At 38.9% G+C, this 24,028-nt stretch overlaps 2 protein-coding genes across 5 annotated transcripts in view; both read right to left on the reverse strand.

The window, feature by feature from the left end:
* Nucleotides 1–609: 609 nt before the first annotated feature.
* On the reverse strand, nt 610–17,213 carry stimate (STIM activating enhance). Of its 2 annotated transcripts, XR_005129286.1 has the most exons (9): nt 16,055–17,213; nt 11,165–11,213; nt 9,885–9,980; nt 9,618–9,739; nt 7,783–7,895; nt 7,047–7,124; nt 6,526–6,675; nt 1,804–4,051; nt 610–1,298 (listed from the first exon to the last, which is right to left on the reverse strand). XR_005129286.1 is itself a non-coding variant. In XM_037532306.1 (8 exons), the coding sequence occupies exons 1-8, from the start codon at nt 16,248–16,250 to the stop codon at nt 3,935–3,937; spliced, it is 921 nt and encodes a 306-aa protein (XP_037388203.1). In that variant the 5' UTR covers nt 16,251–17,213; the 3' UTR covers nt 610–3,934. The 2 variants fall into 2 exon arrangements, 1 of the variants encoding a protein (XP_037388203.1); XM_037532306.1 differs by having other exon boundaries at nt 610–4,051.
* A 469-nt stretch (nt 17,214–17,682) lies between these two features.
* sfmbt1 (Scm like with four mbt domains 1) overlaps nt 17,683–24,028 on the reverse strand; it is a 43,917-nt gene continuing 37,571 nt past the window's right edge. For 2 of the 3 annotated variants that reach the window (XM_017711946.2, XM_017711938.2), the window contains exons 18-21: nt 23,364–23,542; nt 22,580–22,804; nt 22,149–22,277; nt 17,683–19,072 (exon numbers count right to left, since the gene is read on the reverse strand). In XM_017711946.2, coding sequence (XP_017567435.1) covers nt 18,932–19,072; nt 22,149–22,277; nt 22,580–22,804; nt 23,364–23,542 — 674 coding nt within the window. In that variant the 3' untranslated portion in view covers nt 17,683–18,931. The remainder of the gene's footprint in view (nt 19,073–22,148; nt 22,278–22,579; nt 22,805–23,363; nt 23,543–24,028) is intronic. The other variant, XM_017711941.2, reaches the window with a different exon arrangement.

A 24,028-nucleotide genomic window follows, 5' to 3' on the forward strand; every position in this document is an offset into this window, starting at 1 on the left:
TCAAAGTTTCAGACCTCTGTGCACACTGGAGACAGGCTTTCTTGTTTTTAGCAGACATCATTGGCACCCAGCCTGGTTTTTGATTAGGTAGTATGTCCCAAAATGACATTCTACACTCCAGCTTTGAATTCAGATGGCATTTTCCTGGTTGTAGTGTCAGGTTACTTGCAGATTTCCTGGCATGCTCCTTTGACCCACAAGCTGTTTTTGCTTCTCACACCATTCTTGTTAACCCCTTCAAATGGCTGTGCATTAAAAACCCAGGATGACAGCAATTTGGAAGATGCTAGAACCTGCACACTTAGCGTCAAATCATGCAATGTTTAAAGTCATCCAGCTCACTTGTTTTGTCTGTTTCAGCACTCTACACCAAGGTGCAAACTACATTGAGTTGGCCGCAACCATCAGGATTTTGTCAGCTCCGTTCTGATTGGCTACTCCCACACCTGTGTGAAAGCACTTCTGTGCAGGAGGTTTTAACTGCCTGTTGGGAAATGGTGCACTGTTACTAAGCCTTTTGGATCAAGCTCATGCTGTCCCACATCTGAAAAAAGTAAGAGTTTTCTCTTAAGCATTTGTAGTATTAAAGCAAGAGATCCACACATTTGCTAATGCATACCAATATTTTTTGCAGGTTTATTTTTCTTATATCCCCATTGTGAAAATTGCTTGCCCCTCCTACACATCACATTACAACAACACTCTTCGGTTGGTTATTGTGCTGTATTGGAATGTACTAAACACAATGTGGCATGGAAATATGAAAGTGGCATCTTCCCTTGCCATCCAACCCCTTCTAGACTAGGAGTGGGCAATATTGCAAAAACATAACATTACACCACAAAGACATTTTCATGATACTCAGTAAATATGACAATACTTAGTTTTTCCCTGAGGTTTAATGAGTTGGAACTAAAAAAGACCCAGTAGTGATCCTTAAAAACTACGAATACAGGATTTTTATTGACTGTGCTGCACAAAATCCAACTAAATACATATAATTATATCAGTGTTCTTGAACAACTGACAACATCCACAATTTGCTTGGAAAAACAAAGCAATGTAATGTGCTGTAATTTGCCAGAATATCTGCAGAAATCTGCCACATAGAGAAGAGAGGCCCTCCTCTAAGGCCTTCTGGACTGGATAATCAACTGCATATTCCAGGGTATCTGAGGGGTGTTATTCAGACCAGCAGCTCTCAACTGGTCCTCAGGGAAGTCCAGCCGGTCCACACTTTTCCTCTGTCTTTAGGTGTGGTTGTGAGTAGGGTGGGATCTTCTAGGGGTCCCTGCACACTGGTTAGAGAAGCACTGCCTTAGTTCAATCAGTGAGACACTCATAATTCATGCTATTCTCAGAATCAGTGTTTCTCTGGCCTGGTCCTGTAGGACCATTTTAATGCTTATCCTGTTTTAACACACCCACTATTAAAAGCAGGGCTACGGAGCCCCGCTGGTGACATGCTGTATGAATAAAAATAATGTGTGACCACACCGTATTAATGTGTGGCCATGACTCAGTAAGGCGTGACAATGAGGTAATTAAAGTTGTGGACACGACTTGGTAAGTCATGGGAAAAATCATGCCTTACTAAGTCGTGGCCATGCATTAGGATCTTGTTCCCACTCCTTACTAAGTCGTGGCCATGACATAATTATCTTGTTCCCATGCCTTACTAAGTCATGGCCACTCATTTTTATTTATACAGGATGTCACCAGCAGGGTTCTGTACAGGGCACCTCCAATACCAGGGTTGAGAAACACTGCTCTAAATCACATGCCATGTGCCTGTCAGCTTACACAGAGCTACTGCAGCTGCTAGACGGTAATCCAGATTCCTGGTGGTCTAGTGATTATGATTTGGTGCTCTCACCACCAGAGCCTGAGATTGATTCCCGGTCAGGGAACTGCCTCTTCACAAAATTGCTGAACACACACAGTCACATTTGAAATGCAAAGATGCTTAAAAAAACAGCATGACTAAGCAGCTTTAACAAATAAGCAGAGAATTTATATTTTTACAGTGTTTATTGAAAAAGCATATGTAATGATAATGCAAGTTGTCAGTAATTTCAATCATTTAGTATGTTTAGTACTTAAGCCCCCTCTCCATTTTGTAACTTTGTTCAAATTCCAACAAAGTGACAGTCTTTATCAAAGAAAAGTTTCATTCCATTTGTCACCATAATTTATCAGCAGTGCTGAAAATCATCACAGTAATCTTTTTTGTAAACCAGCAGGCCAGACACAAAACCGTAGTATTAATTTGTCTTTCAGACTTCAGAACGTACTCACACGCACAACACTTGGTCCGTTAGCTTCATTATGAGAGCGGACACCAGAAACAATTGGCGGCAGTAAACAGGTGCACCACACGAGGGCATGCCCGTTTTGTATGCCCCTCTTAGTTTCCCTCAGGGCAAAAAAAAAGCTACAATCTAGGGAGGATGCCTCCATTACATAATGAATTTGCCTTTGAGAAAACATGATGCAGAAGAATTCCCATAAAAATATCTGTGCTTTATCATAGGCAGAGAACTCCCAACAGCTCCAGAACCCTTTCACTAGGATACGAACCATGAAGGATTAAGGAAGAGCTTGCAACAGATGATCAGAAACAAACAAAAAACACTCACTGGATTAGAGAAAATGGTTCCCCATTGCTGCAAGCCTTAAATAAAAACAGAACACATAGGCATAACGAAAAGCTAAAATGCCCTCGGAAGACATTTTACATAAATAATGGAATATCCAATGACCACAGTGCTTAAAGGAATTGTGCAAAAGTTGAAAGAGGAATCCTGTACCCAATTTCCAACTTGGAATGAAGAAAGAAAGAAAAGAAAAAAAAAAACCCACAAAAAATCCCCAAACAAACAAAAAACACCGTAAAACCAGAAGGCCACAAACAAATAAATACACACATGTAAAACACCACAAAAAGACAAAAACACACAGGTACACAAAATATCTTGAGGTGTATGGAATTTCTAATCCAAACATTCAGAATTGGTTTTTGGGACAGGGATTAAGCCTAGTCCTGGTCTTCATTTTTTACTTAGAGGAAAAACCTCATTTCAGAATGTTGTGTCCATAACCAAGCATAATCCCTGCTTGGGAAGCCTGCCCTTAAACTCACAAAATCCCAAAATGAAGCATGCAAAAAGGACTACCTTATGGGAAACAACATTCCCTTCAGGAAGCGGCGCTGGTTGTTCATTACACAATGTTACTTTTATATGTAGCCAGCTAAGTGATATATAGATAGCTACAGAAGGCCAGTTCCTTTGCTATATTTAAGCTGTTACAAAGCACTGCCGTATAATACTGCCAGACAAACCATTTGTTCCTGAGTTTAACACACAGACAGACCCACTCAAACAGACAATAAACCTTTGCCAGAGCCATCTTGGGTCAGCACACTCATATTATTTATATTTCCTATAAATATTGTAAGGATTCTGATATCACCAACTGGACAATGTACTAATGAGAAGAGACAAAAAACAAAAAGTAAAGGTGTGCTTGAAGGCTGGACAGATGCTGAGTGAGAATTTGCTGTTCGGTGCCCAGCAGTTGAAAGGACAAATGTTTTTCAAATCACTGATTTGTTTGAAGAGTCAATTGAAAGATGCCTTGTGACATTGTGAAGAAAAAGAGATTGTGATTGGCTGTCAGATCTGCTTGTTTTTCCCCCAGAAGTTCATGATTAGGATGCTCCCAAAGCGTAACAGGTCCATGATCAGTATTTAAATATATCAGTTCCTACCTGCAGTTCTGTGCTCAGGTGTGACAATATTCCTCCTACATGCTCATCCTAGCACACAAGTTGAATTGCCTGGCTCAATTTTGTCCTCCAAATTCAGCCAGCAGAAGGCAGTAGGGTGAGTAAGTGACATGAATGAAGGAGAATCTAGTGTTTGATCTGACATCAGACAGGGATACCTAGCCGGTGCTTCTTCTTCTTCACAGGTTTGAGACCAGTGAGCCTACGTACATCCTCATCACCGTCTGAATCCTCCATTTCATCATCTGCCGAGAACAGAATCTGAACACATAAGACAAAGTCTACTGTTAGCTTTTCAGTCCTACAAAACTTTAGCTGGTATTTAAACCACTTCAGATCAGATTGTACACTCAATCTTTTGCACTACAGTCTAAATGACCATGGAACTATTACAAGAATGCATAATTACATCAGAATTGATAGATCACTGCTTGATCAAACATGTTTAGATTTGACCAATATTTCAAACTGATACTTGATTAAATGATGCTGGGCTACTGCTAAAATACATCTGTGTTTTACTGCCATGATGTTGCACACTGGCCAAAAGTATGCAGACACCTGACATAACGTTGCAAAAACCAAGGTCATTAATATGAAGTTCCTTTTGCAGCTATAAAAGCGTCCACTCTTTCGGGAAGGCACATGCTTTTGGAGCACGTCTGTGGAAATTTGTGTCCACGTAGTGGAGCTTTTGTGAGGTCAGACAAAGATGTTGGACCAGAAGGCCTGGCTTGCAATCAGCATTCCAAGGCATCCCAATGGTGCTCACTGGAGTTGGGGTCAGAGCTCTGTGAAGGATACTGAGGTTCTTTACTGTCTTTACTGACCTCTTGGCATGGCTTTGCTCACAGCAGCAAAGTTATGCTGGAAAGAACTTTACTCTAACTTTTGCTATAAAGTCAGAAGCATGTAATAGTCTAAAATGTTTTTGTATGCTGGAGTATTAACATTACCCTTCAATGGATCCAAGGGGCCAAAGCCTGAAACAGCCCCAAGACCATTATCCCTCCTCCTACAAACTTTACACTTGGCACAATGCAGTCAGACTACAGAAGTACTGTTCTCCTGGCAACCGCCAAACCCAGACTCCTCCATCAGATCTCCAGAAGGAGAAGTGTGATTCGTCACTCCAGAGAACATATCTCCACTGCTCTAGAGTCCAGTGACGACACTTTACACCACTGCATTGCATGCTTTGCATTGCGCTTAAAAATGTAAGGCTTGGATGCAGATGCTCGGCCATGGAAACCTATTCCATGAAGCTCTCTACACTGTTCTTGAGCTATTCTGAAGGCCACATGAAGTATGGAGGTCTGTAGCAATTGACTCTGCAGAAAGTTGGCGACCTCTGTGCACTATGAGCACTGAGTGAACATGATTCAAAGTTCTTTTGGTCAATACAAACAATTTCCATCTAGCACAGCTAGATAAAAAGTAAATTCATAGAAAGATCAATCTACAAATGCTACAACTCAAACATACTGACACTGTTCAAACAGAAGTCAATATAAAAGAAGACAAATAAAGGCAAGATGCTTGACGCAAACAAGAAGTTGAAACACTTACACCTGCAGTTAACGCAAACAGCCTGTCCAATAATTCATCTTTAGGTAATGACTAGGCCGTAACTGCTAAGTGATCCAAAAGTAAAGAGGGAAGAATGATTTACAGGTACAGTAAGCTTTTCCCAAAGCTAATAACTGCATGTCTAAGAGTCAGAAAGAGGAGGTTCTGTCTAAAGGCTATGGGGCATATCATGCTCCAGCTCCACCTGCTTGGCAAGCCAGTAAAAACACTGACTAAGAGCAAGCACTGCTCTGATCTACAGAAAAGGCCTTGTTATATAACTGTCCACTTAAAACATGAAACATTAAATCAGCTTATGAAGTTTAAATTTTCATCCAAGTAATCCATTTCAGCATTTTCCACAAAAAAGGCTAAATGTTCCTTATTCATTCATGAATTTGTGAATGGGCGGGGCTTAACTGCTAATGGCTGATTAGGTGTACTTAGTTAGTAGTCATAACATTTCAAACAACAAATTCAAAATGAGCTGTTTTGGTAGCTTGCTCTGGTACAGACTACGTAGCAAATGGTATGCTTTGAAACTTTGACAATGTTTACATATTATATTACATATAATGCAAGTTATGTAGTCATATGATTGAGGAACTGTGAGTCACTTCGGTTTAAGAGGTTAAGAGAAACACTGGTTTGTTGTCATAGCAAGTTGCATGAAGCGCTTTTTGGGGGGATCCAAACACTGACCAGTTGCTGAGACTGTTTAAACGTGTAAATGATGAGCAGTGCAGAAGCGAAGAGGAAAGGGCATCTAACAGTCAGTGGAGCTTTAATAAATTTCTTTCTGCTCCGAGTGGACTATTCTTTTGTTTCTTCATGACATAAACACAGGTGGGAGCATGCTAACTACCAACCTGGAGCAGATATAAAAGCATTTGGACTGAACCGAGCAATTAAAACCAAAATCATTACCTCAAAAGAAATTTTAATACAGGCAGTTAAAAACAAAACAAAAAAAGTTGACAGTTTTCTGACATCTGCTCTGCCAAGATAGTGTGACTTCGACAGGAAAGACCATTTCACTGATTTGAAAACAAAAGGAAACCATAAATCACACCGTTTTTGCACAAGGTGAAGGCAGATGATCACGCACTCTTATGAATCACTGTTACTATGCACTATTGGTGATTTGCTAGCGTCTGTAACCTCACCTCTGACTCCGAATCATCATGGGACAGTGCTCGTCTGTAACGTACTTTGCTGCTTCCACGTGAGTCGTCTCCAACCTCTCTCTCCTCCAGTTTAGCTTTTGTCCTGCCCTTCTTCATCAGGAAATTATCTACTACCCAGAACATCAGAGCCTGGCCCCACACACACACACACACACACACACACACACACACACACACACACACACACACACACTTTTCACTGGGCTGAAAAATATCTGACTAAATGGCATAGACTCCCATACAGTTTATGTCTCAGATAAAATCTAAATTCTGTTTATTGGGAAACAATAAAATATAATATATATATTATAAAATATATAAAAAAAATATATAATATATATAAATATATATATAAAATGTATTACAAAGAGTTCGTTAGCACCAAAGATGTCAAAAGACAAGGTATGAACTCAAAGCTTGGTAAGTAGCCATATATTATGTAATGGTAGCTTGTAGGTTTAGCCTTGTGAAGCAACAGCAATTGAACTACTATTACTTACATTAACGAAGAACGGAACAATTAGCATGACGATAGCAAGCTCCAGATGTGGGTTTGTAATAGGGTTCAGCATAGCCAGCTGTAGAAGACATACATACATACATACTACATAAAATGTAGGATCGCAAATGACCAGAACATAAAATAATAGTAATGATAATAGTTATTATTTAAATAGAGTAAACTTTCTCTAACAATACTGTGCATGAGAGAGACCACCCTTCATATATTCAATTTCCTGTATTTCACTTTTTTTGCACTGACTTGCTTCTTCCTCATGCAAGACGCTTATGTTATATCTAAACACCTCAGAACTTATTGGCTGCTTGACTGAAAATTAAATAAATAATACATGGTATCTGATTTCTTGTCTATTCCAGGTCACACTTCCCTATTTAAACCTATTTTAACTTTCCCTATGACTCCTGACCTGCTAAAACACAGTAAAAGGCAGTGATGAAACACTGATGAACTTTTGCAGAAATTCTTTTAGAAATTTTTTTATTTGAGTAAAAGACCAGCACGATATGGACAAAACACCATATACCTAATAAATTACTGCATATTGCAACTGTCATAAAATATTCAGTGTCTGGTAAGAGGCATGTTGAAGCCTTCTACGGTATCAGTATTATGAAGGCTGATGTTGCGATAATGATTAACAAATGTTAGACTGTGCAGCCTTAGAAAGTACACCTGTAAAAACTTCAGTCACTCAGGTGTCATGTGTCACTGACCTTCTTCCACTGCGGGATGAGCAGCACCAGGATGATGACCACCTTCTCAAACATCATAATTAGGATATAGAGTGCACACTGACCTGCCCAGGCAGTGCACTGCACCGGCTCCCCTTCATATACACAAACATGCACAAAAGTAAATAAATTAATGAAATGACCAGTCCTTGATGAAAGGTGGGCATGCTGACAGACAGAGCACCAGTGAAGGACTCCCTGTTCTTTCCAAAACTAACAAATTAGTTCTGCCTATTCCAGTTAACAAAATTTCAAAAGTCAAAAACTAATTTGCTTAAATGTTTACCAAACAAGTGTTTACAGAATGACTGTTTAGGGGCTAACTGTTTAGAAAACAGGTCAACAGCAGGACAGAAAATGTTGAAAATGAGGAGAATATGATTTAATTTGGCCCACCTCCAAAATACATTCCTCCATTTTAGTACAATAACACTGTTCAGAGGAACCGTGGAATGGGTGATATTTGCATAGTACTAGCCAATTACTGCAGGTGCACTGAGGCGAATAACAATTTCCACAGCAAGTCTGATAACAAGGCTTTAAATTTGGCACAGCGCAGCAATTTTTCAACATTATTCAAAACCAACCTCTTCAACAGATTATCTTAAATCAGTCAAAATTATTACTGGAGATTAAACACATGACAGATAACCATTAACACGTTCAATTGGCACAGCAGCAGCTTACTGGTGCCGATGTCTCATTTGTTTAATTAATAACCTGTTTTCCTGAACAAATGAGACTGCGGCAACATAGTGCTGTTGTGCACAAAACAAAAGTGAACGTAACCTAGAAGTGGTTTGTCATTTGCATTGAATTACAGTGTTTGTTCATAGCTCATAGTGAGTCATACTGTGCTCTAAACCACATCAGCATGTCTGTATGACCTTAACGCTTTATGGCCTTAACGCTTTAAAAGAAGTTCTGGAGGGGTATTTTCACAGAAAATATTTAAATATATCCAGCATATTTCAACATAATCTTTATCCGTCATGTCTTTACCATACAGTTATGTGCAAAAATTATGTGCATTTTCCTGCACTTAGTAAATAAAGAGAAAACCAGTTAGGCCTGTTTATTCCTTGCATTAACATGGGTTTCATGACCAGATGGTATCTAGATATACTTTGACCAGACTCCATGTCTTTATGCTACTATGCTGGTATTACTTTCCCTGTGTGAAAAGCACATAAACACTTGAGATAGTTGTTTTAGTTTTGTGAACGTTTTCCCTCATTATGATACAAGTTGACAAGCTTGGCCGGGACTTTTTAATTGGACCAGACTGGCAGGTAATTTGGGAAAACTACAAACTTAGGTAGACTCCATCTTTTATTACCTTGAAAGACAGAGGCACCATAACCTTATGCAGTCCTTTTACAATTATGTTAAATGTGGTCAAGATCCATCTCAGATCACCTCCGAATGTTGTTTGAGTGATTGTAATCTGAGTACGTTGCGTCCTCAGGGCTTTTCATGCGGTCAACTGAAATTTGAACATGACCCAATTACCGAAAATGCATGTTCATGAAAGGTGTCAACAAGCCCATTCACTCAGAACATGTACGATAGAAGCCTACAGGCAGGTGCTTTAATAGCTGCCTGATGGAGTTTATTATAAGGTTGTTTCCTTTAATCTGTGCTCAGTTCACCATGGGAATATTTCACAAGGCTAGATTACTCTACGAACTGCATATCTTTAGCCAGAAAGATGGCTCAAGAGAAACCTCCACTCCTCTTTTCTGCTTCAGCAGGCTTGATTTGTTTTATCTACTGTGTTGGGTGTCTTGCTGAAAAGAAAATAAATGCAGCCTTACCATACTCTCCAAAGCGTAGCGACTCCCACTGCCTCCATTCGACCACAGCGCTAACAGCCCTGATGCCACCATAGATCACCAACATACCCAACGTAGCATCCAACAGGAAGTTTATGAGGTATCTGTGGGCATGAGACAGGAAACCTGATCATCACCATCACAAATGATTCACACGAACAAAAGCACACTTTGAGAAGCCTACAGGATCACAGGCAACACACAATGCAGACATCAACGACAATGACAACAACGACGACGCAGACTCACAGTGAACATGGGTCCTCCTCTGTGAGGTCAGACAGGTAGACATTGGCAAAGTGAATGAACAGCATCCCAATGGCCTGTTTGGAGGTGTCCAGAAACCTGGGGGAGGTGGAGTGGTGGTCAGGGTCAGTGAGAGGGAGGAGACCTTGTTAGCTCTCACCTGGCTGTTAATTACCTTTTATCTGAGCAGCTGCTTGGGCTAAGACGGCTGTTAGATTACATATTAGCCAGGTGCAGTGATGAATAAAACAGGTTCTGTTCAGTTTTAAAGCAACACTCCACTGTTTTTCAACACAAAGAGCTACAGCATGAACTGTACATCTATGCTAGGGCTTGCATAGACTAGTTTACTAGTTGACTAATAAGTACCAGTGTATCAGCAGTTGACTAGCTAAATACAATGGTAGTCAAAACTGCAGTGAAGAGACAGGAGAAGAGAAATTAGTTGTTCCGCTAAAGCCCAAAGTACTTTTACTGCTCAACAAGCGCACGAGAATATATTGTTTACTGGCTTTCTATAGATTTAAACACAAATCACAAATAACTTTTTAAAACAGGACATCATTAAATGTTTCCTTGTTCAGTGACTAGGCTTATATTATGCTCTGAAATGCTTATTATATTAAATTCTCCATGAGACATGAGTCTCTGAGAGTTGTAGTGATTTTAGAATGCAGTTTACATCAAACATTCTGTTTACTTATGTGAGCAGAGCGCCTGAGGCTTAAACTCTGCAATGCAATCTCATACCTCTGGAATCGTCTACAACCTCTAATAGCAAGATACCAAGAAAATACCTTGGAAAATGTCCAGAACACATATTTTTTTTGTTTTTAATGTGATAATGACTACTTTCAGTAGTCAGTCAACTAGCAAAAATTAAAATGCAACCTGCAAATCTATGAGCGAAAAGACCTTCATACCAAACAACCAAATAATCATTGTCAAATAATTTCCTTTAAAATCCAAGTGTATCAGAGTAAACTACCGACCTCTGGGTTCCAGGATGCCTGAAACTGGCTGAATTTCACTTGATAAGCAAAAGTAGTCAATATCAAAGACTCATTTTTTCAAACGTCAACGCTGAACTACTTTCTCTCCATTCCTCTGTGACTGTCACTCTATATAAAAGGAGGCAAGTAAACTCCAAGAAACCCTAAGGGGAGCTATAGAGACTTTCTGCTTCAGTACTGACTGAAACACAGTGCAGTATTACTTTAACACTGCAGGTCATATTGCAGAAAAAGTGCTTTTCAAATGACACAAAATGGTGGATGGTTTACCAGATTCTCCAGGGCCTTCTTTCATGCTTGGGTTCTCTGAAGCGTTTCACTGCAGAGGAGGGACAGAAAGAAAGAAAAGCATTTTAAACGAGGCATGATACAGAGAGCGGATCAATAACAGCTACCAAGAGAGAGCTGTGCTACTACATACTGTCCTCTGACTCTAGTCACTGAGGTGCTAGAAAGAATATTGTTACACAACAATGAAACTCATGTTGGGGAACTACAGAGCCTGTACTACTAGTGCACTTAACCAGATCTGTATAAATACTTACAGAAATTTGAATACAAGGAATATTCTTTGGAAAAATAAATAATCCTCATCTTTTTTAAAATGAAAGGGTTTGATGTACAACTCTATTTCCAAAAAAGTCAGGGCACCATGTGAAATACGAATAAATTTGCACTGTGGCGCTGATTTGCAAATCATGTAAACATTGCATTTAATTGAAAATAGTATAAAGGCAACATTTAAAATGTCAAAACTCATGTTACTGTTTTTTCAAAAACATATGCCCAATATGAATACTAGCAAAACGTTAAAAATAAAGCTGGGATGGGGGCATGTTTACATTTTCTTTTAACTATACTCCAACTTCTTCTTAACTACACTGTAGTATACTCTAAACTAGTTTTTGGGTATGTTTGAGACCAACTGCTGTACTTTTGAAAGTGAAATGTTTTCCCATTCTTTATACAGGATTTCAGCTGTAGTTTATGGCAATTTGTCATTTTTTTTGTTTGATAACGTGCGAAATGTTTTCAACAGGTGACAGGTTTGGACTGCCAGCAGGCCAGTTTAGCACCCGGACTCATTTACTACGCAGCCATGTTGTTATAATACATGCAGAATGTGGTTTGGCATTGTCTTGCTGAAATAAACAAGACCTTCTCTGAAAAACATGCTGTATGGATGGCAGCATATGTTTCTCCAAAACCTGTCGTTCTGCATAATGGTGCTTTCACAGATGCACAACTCCCCCATTCCATGTACACTACAGTACCCCCTAACATCACGGATACTGGCTTGTGAACTGTGTGCTGACAAGTTGGATGGTCCCTCTCCTCTTTAGACCGGAGGATGTGGTGACCATGACTTCACCTCAGTGTGATGGTGTGGTGTTTTTGGATCCTGTTAATATATGGTTTCTTCTTTGCATGGTAGAGTTCTAACTTGCATTTTAGTGATATTATAGACCATATATGATGAAATTCTCAAAATCCTTTGCTATTTTACATTGAGAAACGTTTTTTTTTTTTAATTGATCCACTATTTGCCCGCAGTCTTTCACAGAGAGGTGAAACCCCTCCCCATCTTTACCCAGTTGTGTTACTGACCAGCTGCCAAATAAGCTAATCAGTTGTTTTTTTATTTATTTATTATATATGTTTTTTTTTTTTAATGAGCTGCTGGGATAAAATTCAAAAAGGGGCATATTGTCTTTGTACCATTTTAATTAAGTATAGGGTTTAAATCATTTTGCATTCTGTTTGGGTTTTTTTTGTTTGTTTTTTTGTTTTTACATTTTGCACAGTGTCCCAACTTTTTTTGGAAATTAGGTTGTACCATGTAAACAGTTTCACTCACTCTTTAAAATACATAAACGTGATAAAAAAAAAAATCCTTATTTTTCTGATGTCACAAAAACCTAACACATTCACATATAGAGCAGTCATAAGTGTTTCAGCCTGGACTACTTTTTGAACAAGACACAACAGAGTAGAACTACCTAAGGAAATTCTAAGGAGTGTTTCAGCTCTTCAGAATGAGTCACAATACAGGGCAGCCGAGCAGAGCAGAGCTTATTTATCTTACATCCATCTTAAAAGGTAAAGGCACAATAACAAGACCTTTAAAGACAAGAAATGTTAGAAAATGGTCAAGCAAAAAACAAAAAAACTTTTTTTTGTACATATAATATTTGCGTGGTTTTAAGTAGACAGTAGAAAGGGGAAAAAAAACAGTTCTAGAGAAAATGCAGGATACGAGCTCTTTAAGTACACTTTATGAGCGTTGTAACATGCACTAAAGTATATTGTAATCACAATATCCAACAAACAAGTGATACGAATTTCATCCTGGCCTACAGCGGAGGGATTTCCATTGCTTAATTAATTTTTATCTAAACTATGGCAACTAGAACTAGCCTATTGGCCATGAGTGACCGCAACCCCCATAAATAAAGCTCTCACTGTTTCTGACAATAGTTGTTTGTATGTGTACTGCTGATGTTGGTGGTAACTGGCTCACATTCAACAACTGGCTGTGCTTCCATTTATATACCAAAATCTCCTTAAAACACAGGCTCAGAGGAAGATGAAGAAGATATACCTTCTAATTTATTTTTTAAAGTGGTGGTAACACAACTGAGGGGTCACACTGTCTACAATGCAAAAATAGCCATTTTATTAATAAAGTGGTACATGTAGGGAAAAATGTTTACGTTTACTATTTTGCCTCACAACACCCGCATGTACCTTCATGCCATTAATGCATTAAAAAAAAAAAAAAGGCCACTATTTTAATCCAAAATGATGATGGCAAGTTTCTCTAGAATGGATTATTTCACATCAAATTACTCTGATTGACAATTCCCCTTTAAAGGACATTAATACATATCCAATGTAAAGTACATCATAACTAGTGTTGATTCATGGCTCATATAGCCCATGTGCATTTTCTCTTTTGCTACAAAATTATTCAGAGCTTAAGTATTTAGTCCCCATTCTTGGCAATCATTAAGTCAGTTCATGTTTAATTCTTTTGGAGTTCTTATCACGTGGGACTCTGTTAGTTTAGCCATTGAGCACTCCTGATAACTGGGTTCAAAAGTGCTGGGGGCTGGATAGGAAGACAAAAAAGAGACAGATTTAAGGGGTAATCTTCCTTTCCAAATTGCGCTGATCAGCTTAAGAGCACCAGAACCATTTTACCCTCCTATATGCATCTTAGCTGCTCAACCAACTACAAAGAGTAGTCCAATTGTCCAGCCTTGCATGAGATTCTGCTGAACTAGTCTTTCCTGTGCTACCAAGGCATGTACCAGGTGCGAATTACGCAAGCTCACACATGCCTAAATCAACACAAAGTCCGCCACATTAGCTCTACAGACTGTGACAGGCCTTGGCAATGTCATAGTACACTTCCAAGGTCCTGAGTAAGGAATTAACTGTGGGCATTCAAAACTTCAGGTGCTCTCTAATTAAATCAAAGGATCAGGTTTATATTAAAGTCTACCTCAGGTACTGTCCAATTCAAACAATGCATCAGGCTCATATTACAGTTTAGCCCAGATCCTCTTATGCCCCAGAATGAAGTACACCTTGCCTTTTGCTTTATGCACTCTTTTAGAGCCAAAGAGGAACGGCTCCATCTGGCCAGGTAGTTTCTGGAATGGTTTTAAAGAGCTGTTAGGCCTACTACAGCAATGTTACCACCTGCATGATGAAAAGAAAGAGCAATTTTGGAGGCCTATTTACCATGTCTCTGTTAGACAGTAAAATAATTTCGATCCTGCCCGGATTCATTTTGTGACAGTAAGAGTGAACAGGGTTTATCTGTGCTGGTTAAGGTTGTACAAATATACAAACAAATAATAAGCATATTTAAAGTAGAACGCAGACACAAAATGCCTCAATCCTTAGCTGTTCGTCGTCCTCATGAAGTCTTTGACAGCAAAGTCAAACAGTAATGTATTCATCTAGACAATGTTATGTATCAGTAGGTGACATGTATGCTAGCATGAAGAAGAAGAAGAATATGATCTTATTTTTCATTGAATTTAGTTTTCATAGAATCTTTTTATTGATATAACCCAGCCCTGACTGGGCCCTTAAGACACAACTCTTGAAGTCTCTGAAAGGGTCATTTTTAAAGGTTTTCAAATTTCCTATATAAACCACTGAGATTTAAACAAAGTCATCCAGAGTGGTCTGATGTGAAATAATAGACTATATAGAAACTTACTGACTCAGAAATCTTTACAGTGCTAGTGATGCAACTAGGGATCACAATGTCTACAACATAAATATAGCCATTTTATTTACTATACAAAATGAAAACTGAACCTACATGTGTGAGTTTTTATATGCAATATGTACATGCTTGTTTTACGTGAGTATAAATGGTAATTAATAAAAATGTTTTTAAAATATAAAATATAATGAAATGTCTCTGACATCGGGCAAGGTACCTGTAACAATCTGAAGTAATTACTTTTTGTAAGGGAGCTTTTAGACACTTCAAAAAACGGCTCTTTAGAAAATGCAATGGCTCCATTCAGAACCTTAAATTCTATATACAGCCATTTCATGCTTGAATGGTTCTTTATGTGGTACAATGGTTCTTCAGAATGATGGAGAATGAGCTGAAAATGTTTCTTTACAGATCCTTCCAGAAAATGGCTCTATATAGCACCAAAAGGGTCATGGGTCACAATGCCAAGCCTCTAACAACAGTTTTTTTGTCACTATATAGAACCATTTTCATAAAGGTTCAACACAGAACCATATACAACACATTCTCAATCATTCTGAAGTATGAAATTGTTCTGTACAGTTCTAACAACTACATTTAAAGAACCTTTGAAGAACTATCTTTTTTAAGTGTGCAGAGCTTCTCTAGGATGGAGCATTTCTCATCAAACCTCTCAGAATTGCTTTGTTTGCATCTTCATTATTTAATTATGCAAAAAAAGAGAAAAGAAATCAGTGGAATTCTGCTTTTAGGCCACACCGGTAGAGAAAAGCCAGCACTTGATTGAAAGACATGGGCCTGAGGTGACATGTAAAGAAGCTGCCTATATGATTATAAAGCTTTAATGTGCAAGAATAAGAGCATGTTGGTGTGATGAAGAAAAAAAAAGGAGAACTAAGAGTCAGTTTACTTACACATAAGTGTGCTAAAGGCCACCACTCCGAGAAGGCCTTGCAAGAAGATGCCGAAGGAGTCCATCAGGTCGCCGTTGGCGCAACCCTTGTCAGTGTCCGAAGGTGAGGAGTTGGAGGGGGCCAAAGCGGACAGAAGCGGACCCGGTGCTGCCCTGTCACCGGCTCTGGACAGCGCACTCACCCCGGCACTAGCCATGCTGGTACAACCCAACGGGGTATTTTACAACTTAAGGTGCAAAGTAGGTGTCAGTTCTTTCCCCCAAAATAGTACAAGCCCTGTAGGATCACTAATAACGGTAAGCACTGAATCGATACGCGGATGCTTCACTTATCGGAAAGAGCAGCTAGCTAATGGATTTTCCCTCCTCTTGTGTTCCCATCCTCCTCAAGACCTCGACAGCTGGGGGATATATTGCAGTGGATACTGTACTAATACATTTTTGAACGTGTCATGTCATAATTAATTTGTTAGCTACCTAACATCAGTTAGAAAGTCATGGCTGGACATCCTAACGTTATTTAAGCAGCTTGTATGTTAGTTAGGTTAGCTAGCTAGCATTTAGCTAATTCAAGGCAAGTTGTTAGCTTGCTATGCTACCTACCGTTAAATGTAAAGTACAGTTTACGCCGCTGGTCATAACTCTACTAACATGTAGGTTACGGTAAGTATATACATGGTTTTAACGGTGCTGAAAAGCGCAATAGTTTTTGATAAGTGGGTCTGGTTATAAGACGCTCGTGATGTTCACAACGCCGAAGTCGCAGCTGGTCTAGCAAAACAAACAGCTCATATACATCACAGTACACTTCTCAGTCCTGGGTAATTTACAGTTATAACATAGTTAGCGACCTAAAGCAGCGTTTCTAGACTGGCTAGCTGGTAAAAACAGCTGTTTTGTCAGAGCAACGCATGTACTTCTCTTTAAAATGCCACTACGACGAAGACGAAGCTCCTCTGGCTGGACTGCGTTTGTGTGAGCCCACCCGGAGACTCAGCGGATCCAGCTCAGTCCAGTCTTTTCCATTCAGATTTCAACGGATTTTTTCCCCCCTTTTAGACCACCTTCGGTTTCCTATAACGAAGACGTGTACATCATATTTGCCCCCAGACTCCCTTATCTTCAGCAACTTCTTTTACCTCTCGCTGCGTATGGAGTCTGTGACGTATTTGTAAAGCGTACAGCATGCTGGGACTTGTAGTACAAATACGCAAGAGTGTAGTTCGTCAGACAGCACCGTACTACGGAGGCGCTAAGGGACTGTGGTTAGAAATAAGATGACATTGCATTCTCTTGCAAATATTTTTTATTCCCTCGCAATTATTTTGCATTCTGTCACAAACATTTTGTGTTCCCTTGCAAATGCACTTGAATTTATAAGGGGACACAAAATGTTTGCAAGAGAATGCAAAAAAAAAATTGTAAGGAAGTGCAAAACTCTTGCAAAAGAGCACAAAAAGTTTGCAAAGGAATGCAAAACTATTGTAATGTCATTGTAATTTTTCTTCTGAAATGACATATAACGGGCTCCATATCACACTGTTTTACTGTTGTTTGTAAATATGAATTTTTCTCCTTGAATAAGAAACACAATATCCCCCTAAATAATTAAAGCAATACACAAAGAAATTCAAACACTTTAATCTTTATTTTATTTACAATCCTGAATGAGACAAGGCATTAGATTTAGTTTATTTTCTTTTAAATAACAGTTCACAAACATATACATTTAAAAGGTAAAATTAACATTAATTCAAATGTTCTTTGACCCAATTGGCAAAATATGGGAGCAAACAAAAACTACACATGGCATGAGGACATATAATATGCTTACAAAAACAACTTTCACCATTTCAGCACAAATGCTTCTAGAAAGAACAAGGGGAATGGATGCTAAATCAAAATAAGGTTTCTTGCCATCCTCTTGAAAGCACTCTACATACAGTTAAATATGAGTAACCCAATGCAAGTTTAAACCAATCATAGACTTACATATTTTATTAATATAGGTTTGGACAGACCCTGGATTCTGGACTATCAATACTTCCATGACTACAATAACCTGGAACCTTCATGTGCTTGAATCCTAACCACAACAACAATCACGAGAACATCATTAGCCGCTATATTACATTAAATTGATTTACTGTTTGTATTTTTTTTTTTCAGCAACACATCTCTGTTTGAACAAGTGATCATCCAAAAGAAAGAGCAGTGCTATTGGCATCTATACAAAATCCCACTCCAATACCAAACGTCAGACAAAACATGCCTGAAAAATAATGTTCTTGTTTACTTACAGTGTAATTCTCAAACTTTGTAGAAAACCAAACAAGAACTGGGACATTTAGCCCCACTAAAAGGAATATCTGATATTTACAATATGTACAGACAAACTCTACTATGTACACTTTTGCATACCCCTTACAGTACATGGGCAATTGGTCTTTGTGCTTAAGATTCTTGCATTGTCATCCGCTCTACTATTATTAAAGGTTTCAAGAAATGAGGAGCTTGGTAAGTCATACAGAAATAGATGGGATTACTTTCTATGATGGAATTTAACCCAAATATTGAACCAAGAAGATATGCCAAGGAAGAACCTCCAGCAAACTCATATATAGCACATATAGGCAAGTTCCATCAAATCAGAGAATATGATGAAAAACACAATGAGTTCTCCTGTTGAAGACAAAAAATCACCTTCAGTAGCAGATTTCTATCACACAAACTAGCCAAACTCAAAGGAAAAAGGAAGGCTTTGATGCCTTGCATCCAGCATCTTGACAACCTTGTAAAGAACACACACAATGAAAAATAAATTCCCCCCTGCCAAAATACCCTCCCTCCCCTCCTGCCCACAGGAGTAACATCACTCTCAGCTGGCAAACTGCTGGTAAAAAGCTAGTTTGACCCGTTCAATATGGTGGCACAGTTTAATGGCGGGACCTAGTTTCAGGTCCATGCACTCCTGCACAGTAGGCAGATTCAGTAAGAGCAGAGCCTGACCATCAATTTCCTGAAGAGAAACCAAGAAAAAGAACATGAACACAGCTGAAAGACAGGCAGCACACACACACGCACACACACACACGCACACACACACACACACACACACACACACACACACACACACACACACACACAGCTTATTATGTATGAACAAGCTATAGCGACACAGTCCTGCATGTCGATGACTTTAGTCAAACACTGTATATTGAAGGGCTGCAACTACTGAATATTTTTATTTTTTAAAATATTCTATGGAATATTATAGGAATGAATATTTGTATGATATTATAGGAATGAATATTTGAATGATACAAATAAGAAAAGCATTAAAAATCTGTATAATTTTACTTACAGAATGGGAAAAATATATGTATTATTGTTATTATTAAGAATAATTTATAGTAAACATTAAAATAACCTATTAACTATGATTTTACACATTTTTCTTTCCCAAAGGAAGTAGTATTAAGTGCTGATCCTGCCCAATCTGGCTGTTTGAACACTTCAGCGTTATATCGGCTTAAAAAATAAAAACAAAAACTTTTTTGGTCAGCTTTACCAGTGAATGGGGAAGTGGCCATATTTCATAAGTTTTTAAGCCACTTCGTACTGGAGCCCTCGCAAAACTTTGCTGTCTGGACAGTTTGTTAGCATTCACACTCGTTTTTTTTCTGGGAAATATGTACATCTGAGATCAAGCCAGCTAGCAATCTGGAGCAGTAGGAAGCTTATCTGCACTTGGAGTTAAAACCCATTGGTGCCTTAAATCAGGAAGAGAGCTGGCAACTGTGTGCTAATGGTGACAAGCTAGCATATAACTTGATAAACAAATGTTTCTTTCCCCACAGAAGTGCACCATTTCATAAAAAATGGTAAAAGTCTTGGTTATTTGATAGTTTTCTAACATTTTATTTTATTGAAATTTACAGAATGCTGCAGCCCTTGTATATTCATATGGTATTTTATAAGGCTGCACAATGTACCATACTCTAATTGTTATTGTAACATCTGCATAATACATAATAGAACCAGAGGTTTTATGGTGTACTGTGACATCATGACCAATCACAGAAGTGCTTGGATGAAACAAGGCAATCATCCAGTAACAATACATAACACAGGTCAAAAATAATGGGGGAATCCTTAATCACATTACATCAAGTGCTCAACAATTGGTTTGCAATAAATTGAATATTGCAAAAACAATATGCAATATGGTATTTTGCCTACTGTATAGTCCTAACCAGAATATTAAATGAATACCCTAATTCCCTCTATAAACATTTCCACTGCTAAACTGATTATTAGTCCCATTTGGGAATAGTACAGTGGGTTGCAAAAGTATTCAGCCCCCTTGAACTTTTCAACCTTTTGCCACATTTCAGGCTTCAAACATAAAGATATGAAATTGTAATTTTTTGTGAAGAATCAACAACAAGTGGGACACAATTGTGAAGTGGAACGAAATTTATTGGATATTTTAAACTTTTTTTAGAAATAAAAAACTGAAAAGTGGGGCGTGCAATATTATTCGGCCCCTTTACTTTCAGTGCAGCAAACTCACTCCAGAAGTTCAGTGAGGATCTCTGAATGATCCAATGTTGACCTAAATGACTGATGATGATAAATAGAATCCACCTGTGTGTAATCAAGTCTCCGTATAAATGCACCTGCTCTGTGATAGTCTCAGAGTTCTGTTTAAAGCGCAGAGAGCATCATGAAGACCAAGGAACACACCAGGCAGGTCCGAGATACTGTTGTGGAGAGGTTTAAAGCCGGATTTGGATAGAAAAAGATTTCCCAAGCTTTAAACATCTCAAGGAGCACTGTGCAAGCGATCATATTGAAATGGAAGGAGCATCAGACCACTGCAAATCTACCAAGACCCGGCCGTCCCTCTAAACTTTCAGCTCAAACAAGGAGAAGACTGATCATAGATGCAGCCAAGAGGCCCATGATCACTCTGGATGAACTGCAGAGATCTACAGCTGAGGTGGGAGACTTTGTCCATAGGACAACGATCAGTGGTACACTGCACAAATCTGGGCTTTATGGAAGAGTGGCAAGAAAAAGCCATTTCTCAAAGATATCCATAAAAAGTCTCATTTAATGTTTGCCACAAGCCACCTGGGAGACACACCAAACATGTGGAAGAAGGTGCTCTGGTCAGATGAAACCAAAATCGAACTTATGTTTGGCGTAAAAGCAATACAGCTCATCACCCTGAACACACCATCCCCACTGTCAAACATGGTGGTGGCAGCATCATGGTTTGGGCCTGCTTTTCTTCAGCAGGGACAGGGAAGATGGTTAATATTGATGGGAAGATGGATGGAGCCAAATACAGGACCATTCTGGAAGAAAACCTGTTGGAGTCTGCAAAAGACCTGAGACTGGGACGGAGATTTATCTTCCAACAAGACAATGATCCAAAACATAAAGCAACATCTACAATGGAATGGTTCACAAATAAACGTATCCAGGTGTTAGAATGGCCAAGTCAAAGTCCAGACCTGAATCCAATCGAGAATCTGTGGAAAGAGCTGAAAACTGCTGTTCACAAACGCTCTCCATCCAACTTCACTGAGCTCGAGCTGTTTTGCAAGGAAGAATGGGCAAAAAATTTCAGTCTCTCGATGTGCAAGACTGACAGAGACGTACCCCAAGCCACTTGCAGCTGTAATCACAGCAAAAGGTGGCGCTACAAAGTATTAAAGCAAGGGGGCTGAATAATATTGCACGCCCCACTTTTCAGTTTTTTATTTCTAAAAAAAGTTTAAAATATCCAACAAATTTCGTTCCACTTCACGATTGTGTCCCACTTGTTGTTGACTCTTCACAAAAAATGTCAATTTCATATCTTTATGTTTGAAGCCTGAAATGTGGCAAAAGGTTGAAAAGTTCAAGGGGGCTGAATACTTTTGCAACCCACTGTATATCTTGGTAAATTTATAAATATCACAATATTTATTGCCCAAACATAAAAGATCATAATGTCACTTGTTCAGCCCTAGTAGTGCTATTACTACTTTAAAGTGCATATGTATGCAAGTTCCAAAAAAAAATAAATAAATAAATATCACCTGGTCCATAAAGATGCGTGCTAGCGGAGCACAGTCAGTGGTCCTGATGAAACGCACCACATCTGTAACACTCCATTCTAATGGACTGCTGTCCAAGCACAACTTCTGAGGAGCCTCGCCAAATGGGCTCTGCACAAGACAAAACATAAATAAGCCTTAGACTCAGCCAACAACCCTCTCCACGGGCCTTCACAGACTCTCAGTCCCTCTGTGTTAACTGTAAATACTGCCAATGACCTCATACAAAGAGTATTTGTTGTTATAACACTGCTAATTATCTGTTAAACATGTAGTCACGACTGGTTTCTTACAATACAGATAAACAGCCAAAATGACAACCATAAAATAAAGACAGGTTCCTCACATGGGGCACCAATTTGTAACATAATCCACCATACACCATATCACAGAGCCTGCACAGATGTGATTACCTTAGGTGAAGGAGGTCTGTTCTCATCGTCTGAATACGAGGGGGAGCGAGCTTTGCGGCGTCTGCGGTTGGGCCGAGGAGTTTCGGGAGGGGAAGGTGAAGGGGTCGGAGGCTGGGACTTCTTTTCTGAGTATTCAGAGTCATCCATTAATTCGTCCTGCAGCTCAGAGCCAGTGTCCTCACTCAGCGAGTCATCTTCATCTAAGTCTTCCTCATCGCCGCTTCCCTGAAGAAAAGCCAAGAGAGACAAAAACATTACCACATTTTGGAATTTCGTAATTCAATACAGTGTCAGTCAGCTGTGGGCTTCTACGTATGTCTGTGTCCACTGTTGTCTATCACAGTATATTCTATTTTGTAAATCAGTGTGTGAAAAGTGCAATATAGAACGTATAGAACATTCACAGCTGTATACCAAAGTTTAGGTGCCCCTGGTCAAATTACTTTTTGTTGATCTTCCAAGTAAAAATAAGTACATATCCTATATATAGAACGTATTTATACACGTTAAATGTACAATTACTGTTTTCTTGCTGAATTTGTAGAAAAGTTTTTTTTAAATGTGCACCCTATGGAGGATGTGTTAGCTTATTTTTACTTATAAAATCAACAATGCATGTAATTTGTAATGTAGTGTTTTTAAAATTCTGCATACAACTGTTAAAATTGCAGATTACTATCAATACATTGCTGTGCCTTATTTACTTTACCACGTAGACTGTATGTTGAGCTGGAATTTTTCAAAGTTATATTGCATTCTGTTTTTGACAAAAGCACATAGTTACCTGAGGAGATCCAGCGGGCGTGTTGTCAACTGAGGCCGAAGAGCGTCTCTTTTTATGAACAAACAGCTGCTTCCTCCTCTTTCTCCTTCTCCCTCGTTTCTTCACGCCACCCTCCAGATTGGAATGACCCCCCGGGGGTCGTCCCACACGGCGACTCTTTTTCTTCCCATAGTAATATGCTACAGGGAACACATAAGGTCAACAGACATCCATCAGCACAAGTAGAACAAGTGCACAACCGGAAAGAGTAACTTGTGGCCCAAATATGAAAGAAAAAGAGCAGTTGAAGAGGAATCCCAGAGATTTGCAAAATTTTCTGCACAATCAAAAGAGGTAAAAAAAAAAACCTTATTCAGTGAGGTTTGATGTGAAATGCTCCATTCTAGAGAAACTTTCACATTGGTGGCGACAGGAACCAGATGTCAGTTTATTGATGAGGTTATCATATGAAATGGTAATGAATACACTGCGTGATATCCAAGACATCATTTTCAATAGTTGTTAGAACGTTTTGGCCTAAAACATACTTTTAAAGTCCATAAAGGTACAGGCAGTATGTGGTATCTTACCAAATACTTATCAAAATGATTATAATATATGTGGGGGTGTTGCATCACTGCTACCTTGAAGAAAAGCAAAACAGACATAAACAGTCTCCAAAGAAA

The sequence above is a fragment of the Pygocentrus nattereri genome, chromosome 21 (genome assembly GCF_015220715.1).
Source record: "Pygocentrus nattereri isolate fPygNat1 chromosome 21, fPygNat1.pri, whole genome shotgun sequence".
NCBI lineage: Eukaryota > Metazoa > Chordata > Actinopteri > Characiformes > Serrasalmidae > Pygocentrus > Pygocentrus nattereri.